Source organism: Chinchilla lanigera, unplaced genomic scaffold (assembly GCF_000276665.1).
Source record: "Chinchilla lanigera isolate Chin_1 unplaced genomic scaffold, ChiLan1.0 scaffold00047, whole genome shotgun sequence".
Taxonomy (NCBI): domain Eukaryota; kingdom Metazoa; phylum Chordata; class Mammalia; order Rodentia; family Chinchillidae; genus Chinchilla; species Chinchilla lanigera.
The window spans coordinates 8361876-8367695 of record NW_004955448.1 but is presented as its reverse complement, the minus strand read 5'-3'; the positions used below and the strand labels follow the sequence as shown (position 1 = coordinate 8367695).

At 39.9% G+C, this 5820-nt stretch overlaps 2 protein-coding genes across 4 annotated transcripts in view; one reads left to right on the top strand and one right to left on the bottom strand.

The window, feature by feature from the left end:
- Nucleotides 1–901, bottom strand: part of Ptx3 (pentraxin 3, long) — a gene marked incomplete in the record, with an annotated part of 6216 nt that extends 5315 nt beyond the window's left edge. The window contains 2 exon segments of the mRNA XM_013518628.1: nucleotides 1–212; nucleotides 648–901. Of these exon segments, the coding sequence (XP_013374082.1) occupies nucleotides 1–212; nucleotides 648–771 (336 nt within the window).
- The window catches only part of Veph1 (ventricular zone expressed PH domain-containing 1), a 216441-nt gene that overhangs the window by 56017 nt on the left and 154604 nt on the right, over nucleotides 1–5820 (top strand). The window lies entirely within an intron of this gene.

Here is a 5820-nt window from a genome sequence, read left to right as displayed (position 1 = left end):
GGCCAGCCGCGCTTCCGCGGGGGCCGCCAGCGCGCACGGCCTCGCCAGGCTGCCCGAGAGCCGGCCCAGCTCCGCCCGCAGCTCCTGCAGCTCCCCGCGGAGCACGTCGTCCGTGGTCTGCAGCAGCATGCTCTCCCTCATCTGCGAGTTCTCCAGCATGATGAAGAGCTTGTCCCACTCGGAGTGCTCCCGGCGGCAGTCGCACGGCGTGGCTAGAGCGGGGACACACACGTTACCAGCCCGCCCAGGCCTTCGCCGGGGGCGCTTTGTGCAAGCTGACCTTCGGCGGTCCCAAGTGAGAGCCTGTCCCCAGCAGCCCCATTGTTTTAAGGACGGTTGCGTCAAACACCGCGGAAATAGCTCAGAAGTGACACGGAAACAATTCATTCGGGTGTAGATTGAGTTGACCTATATGAAATTGCCGTTCCTGTAGCTAAAAAGTCATGTAGGCGGTTTCATATGGTCCCACTCCAGCAGTCACAGAAATGACTTTGGGAACCTCTCCCTTTTCCTCGAATATCTCCCACTTTTGCAAACAAAGCTATAATTTTTAGCTCGTTTCATTGGCCACAGAATATGTGCATATGATTTAGACCCAGAGAAGTGGGGTGTGCAGTTAAGAGCAGAGAAAGTTGAGAGGAACTTACGGTCTTCGGTGGGATGGAGTCCATTGAAGATTTCGTTGTTCACGTACATGAGCTCATAGTCGTCCGCGTTCTCGGCCCGCGCTGCAGACCAAAGAGCACAGAACAGAATTACAAGGAGATGCATTGCCGGGGAGAGGCGAGGTTCTTTCCAGGCTGGCGGGAGGGGAAGAAGCGAGGCTCGCCAGCGAGCTGAGCTGGAGCCGAGCAGAGCGCGAGTGAGGGGCTGGAGCCGACCCGCTCTTAATAAACGCGGGGAAAGCGTGAACCGGGATGAATGAGTAATGCCGGTGGCAGCGCGCAGCGGGAGTTCCCCTGGCTTTGGGGGAGGGGCTGGGTAGGAGGGCGAGGGGAACGTGGAAGTTGCACAATATTAAGCCACAAAGGTTTACACGAGGGTCAGATTAATTGGAGGAAGGTCGGAGGGGAAAGAGGAGAAACACTGGGCTTTGACTGTCTCCTTGAGGCTTGTCGGTGGTTACTTGAATTGGTACCACTGGGGGAAGAAAAAGGAAGCGTGGGGAGAGATAATTCAGCAAGCATAGAGCTGTGAGTGCAAATCACCCTTCTGGCACTGTGTGTAAGTTTTTATTCGCAACCCTTTAAGTACATAAAACTTTATTTCACTTTTCCTTCGGGCATTTTTACAGGTGTGACTGTGGGAAAGTGACTCTGGTTCCAAGGTAAATCAGCACATTAGGACTTTCTGTGACTTTAAAAGCCAAGTCCGTTCTGAGCTATCTTGTCTTTAAACCTTCTGGGATTGCCACTACACTTTCATAAACACTTTGTAACTCAGTGCAAGTGAGTAAACCTAAAAGGGGAAAGAACTGGGGAAAAGAAATAAGCTGGGTTTAGGTGCTTTTCTTTCCATAACCTGGTACGCCATGGGCTTAGAGGTAGGGATCGTATTTTAAAAGTAAATTTAGTGGCTCCTGTTTTTGTCGATATATGGAGGTCTATAACAGCTGAAAATCCTCCCGCACGAAGCACATGGAAATGTGTTTCCATTGTAGTGACAGTAACAGGACATCAGATGAGCTCTCAGTAAAGAAAGGAAGTTACCCAGGAGCCAGAAAAAGAACCAAAACCAGGAGGGTTAGCTCAGGAGCTGGAGCTAGGGCACATGGAGTGGGGGCGAAGGAAAACCAGGTTACTGGCATAGCCACCAAGTGTTGGGCTGCCTGGTGGGAGGTTTAATTAGGCTGAGGATGAAAGCTGGAAGGAAGTGAGACCCCGCCGGAATCCTGAGAGGGCTACCCATTGCATTTCAGCAGGCCTGACCCCACTCCCTGCCCTAGCACAAGACAATAGGAAGCAAGCTTGGCTCCCTCTGAACACTTTACAAGACTGCTGTCTGGGCATGGTGCTGCACACCTGTAATCATTGCATTCTGGGAGTTCTGGGAGAGGAGGGTAGCAAAAGGAACCTTGGGCAACTTAGGGACTTAGCAAGACCTTCCCTCAAAATCAAAGGGACTGGGGATATAGCTCAATGCCAGAGCCCTGGATTCAATCCCCAATACCATGAGAATAAATAAACAAACAAACAAATAAATAAATATTCCAAGAGTTTATGGCTTTGGGCTTGCCCTCAGGCATTTGAAATCAAATATATAGTATCTACCACAGTAAAAACTGAATTAAAGAATTTAATATTCTAGAATGTTTTTAAGAAATTAATTGAATGGGTTAAATGGCAAATTAAGTAAAGTGGAACAGAATGTTAATGAACTGGAAGACAGATATAAGAAAATAATACAAAATGCACTCATTACTCAGGATAATGAGAAAAATTAAGTTTTCTTTGTTCAAAAATCCTTATTATAATTTTAAGGAAAACTCCCCAAACCAAAAGAAACAGATATTCATAAGAAAGAAACAGAGAGGGGAAAAAAAAGTTTGACTCATTCAAAGAATACACTGAAGGAAGAAGGAAGAGCAAAAACAAAGTTCAATAAAAAGCACAACACAATATGGTTAAAAATCCAAATATACAATTACTGTGAATGTTAATGAAACATATTTTCCAGTTAAAAGGCAAAAGTCACATAGAAGTATTTTTAAATGGAATTACATGTCATTTTTGAGAGTAACACATAAAAGTCTAGAAAGAAATGTTGAAGTCTATAAAAATTAAAAGTGAAGAGATTGAAGAGAACATAACAAGCAAATGCTATTTCTAAATGTAAAAGGTGAAAGATTTATATGATCTAAAGAGAAACCAGAGTATTATTTTAAAATGTAAAAACTAAGTCCGTATAAAGAACTAGCATAGCTAGATTAATACCAGCTGAAAATAGTCAAAAAGAGTAAAACATGATAAAAATATTTTAGAAGAAAGATAACTCAGAATTATCTAGTAACATAATTTCAAAATGTATATAGTAAAGAGTTCTCACTAGGCATGGTGGTGCATACCTGCAATCACAGCACTCTGGGAGGCTGAGGGAGGAGGATAGCAAAACCAGTCTGGATGGAATTCCGGAAAGAAACTGAAAAATCGGTGATCATGGAGGGAGATTTTAACACAAGTAACAGAACATTCAAATGCCAAAAACCGTACTAAATGATACTGAACTTTCAGTATATAATTTGCATTTTGAAATGATAAAATATAGACAGCCCTGAATATTTCTACCAAATACTCAAGGAACACATAATCATCATTCTATACAAACTTCTTCTGAGAATAGAGTGCAGGCATGCTCCAAATTCTTTTTATATATTTAGTAAGTATGATACCAAAAAGAGACAAGGATAGTATAAAAGAGGAAAATTGCAGCTAGTCTCATGTAAGAACAAGATGCAAAAGCTCTAAATAAAGTATTAGCTGAACAAGCCCAGAAATATATGCATAAAAATACATCATAACTAAGTTGAGTTTATCTCAAGATTGCAAGAGTCATTGAATGTTAGAATATCTAATAACATTACATTAACTGTTGAAAGAAGAATGATAGGATCATAACAACATATCAGGAAAAGCATTTGGTAACATTTAACACATGATCAAACTAGGAAACACACATGAATTTACTTGAGTCAATAAAATGTAAAAACCAAATCTATATAAACAAGTATATGTGTGACTATAAGTCCTTGGAAACATATACATTAAAAACAGGAATAATATAAGGATACTCATGGACCCTGATTCTATTCATTGATTATCATTGGTCCCATCCAATAAAGTAGGACATAAGATGGGAAGAAACAAAGCAATTCATGATAATTGCCCAATACAGAAAACCTAAAAGACTCAAAATACATTATTAATAAGAGAACTGAGCAAATTTTACCAGATGTAAGACCAGCATACTAAAGTCTATTGCTTTCTTAATACTAGTGGATAAATTTAAAATATTCTTTAAAGGGAAAAATATTCCATTTACAGCAGCAACAATAGATATTATCATATTACAACATCAGTTCAACTAAAGATATGAAAGGCACAGATGCAAATGTCATAACACTTTACTGAAAAAAACATAAAAATGTCTACAGAGATAGAAAGTTAAACCGTGTTCTTAAATGAGGAGACTTAGTTTCACAAAGATGGTCAATTATCCCACATTAGTCTATATATTCCATATGAAAATAATTCCAGCCTATTTTTCCATAGAAGCTGACAAACTGATGCTCTTATCTGTATACAACATCCAAGAAGGATATAAAAAAGTAGAAGGTGAGGAAATTCACCCTATAATGGTGGAATGATTATACATACACAAAACATTTCATTCTCTACCCCATCAGTTAAGCAAAAGCCAATGAATGTCAAGAACAAATATTAACAAGGACGTGGAGCAGCAGAAACACTAATCTCTTTGGCAAGGGTGTGAATTGTTTTAATGTGATGGCTAAAGCAGGCTTAGGGAGACGTCATGTTCCCAGTGTGAAAGATGCAATGTGGACAGCTTCTAGACCTGGAGAAGCCGAGGAAACTGTTACTCTCTTGAGCCTCTTCCGAGGACCCCAGCTTTTCCCTCATCCTGATTTTAGCCCACTGAGACTCCTGTCAGACTTCTGACCTCCATAAATAGAAGATAATAAATTAGTGTTATTTTAGGCCACTAACTTTGTGGCCTACGACTTATTGCCTCTATAAAAAACCAACATGACCACTTGGCAAAGAAATTTGGGGACATCTAGACACTCACTGCTTTGCTCCTTAATCGTGTGGTCCAGGTCAACATCACCTGCAGACCTGTTAAAAGTTCAAATTCTCAAGTTTTCTTCCCAGTCTGGTGCATCAGCATCGGTGTGATTGACAGTGTGGCCCGGGTGATTATCGGGTTCTGTCCCAGAGAATATTTCCCACTTCTCACTATTTCAAAGCCTTATGCTTTGAAATATTTTGTAATTAAAAAGAGTTAATTTATGAATGGAATTTATAAGATTTCTACACCCAGATGTCTTCATCAGATTCAAGCCCCAAAATGTGCTTCTAAATTTATTTTTGTATTATTTGATTGCAACTGAAGTCAGCTGAAAATGACTAATCTAGGGTTTTCCCCTTCACAGGTCCCAGGGGCTTAAGTGAGAGTTGTACCAAAAAGTCATAAACCAGTTTCCTGTCCCAGATTCCAACTATTGTTCCATTTAATGTAACATTTTTCATCAGTTAATCATGGTATCCATGTAACTAAATTCAGTGACTTCATATGTTCTGTACAAATTGAGTATTTCATTAAAAATTCTTCATCCTTTGATTCCCGGTACAAAAAACAAAATTCTTGATCCTTTAAAGAGATGCTCTCAGTAAAAGTAAACAGCAAACAGAATACATTACTTTAAGTGAAACTGGTAAAAGTAAATATAGATGGATAGAATGTCTTTAAAAATTGCACTGAATATTTCCAATATTGTATACTCTATGAACAGTAAAACTAAGACATGTTTGAGACTAATTTTACAAAATGCACATAGAAAAATCAGTTCTCATTATTTGTTATTGTCTAAATGCTCTCAGTTTTATCTGGAATCACTATGTCACTAAATGTAAACATTGACTTTCTGAAAATTCTGGCCTTTTTTCTTTAGTGCTCATAATTAAATATCTTCTATATATGAGTGTTATGGTTGATACATTGTGTCAACTTGGGGAGTCTAGAGGTTTGGCTAAGTGACTCAGCAGGAAGCCAGGGTGCTTACTTTGTATACATCCTGAGCCT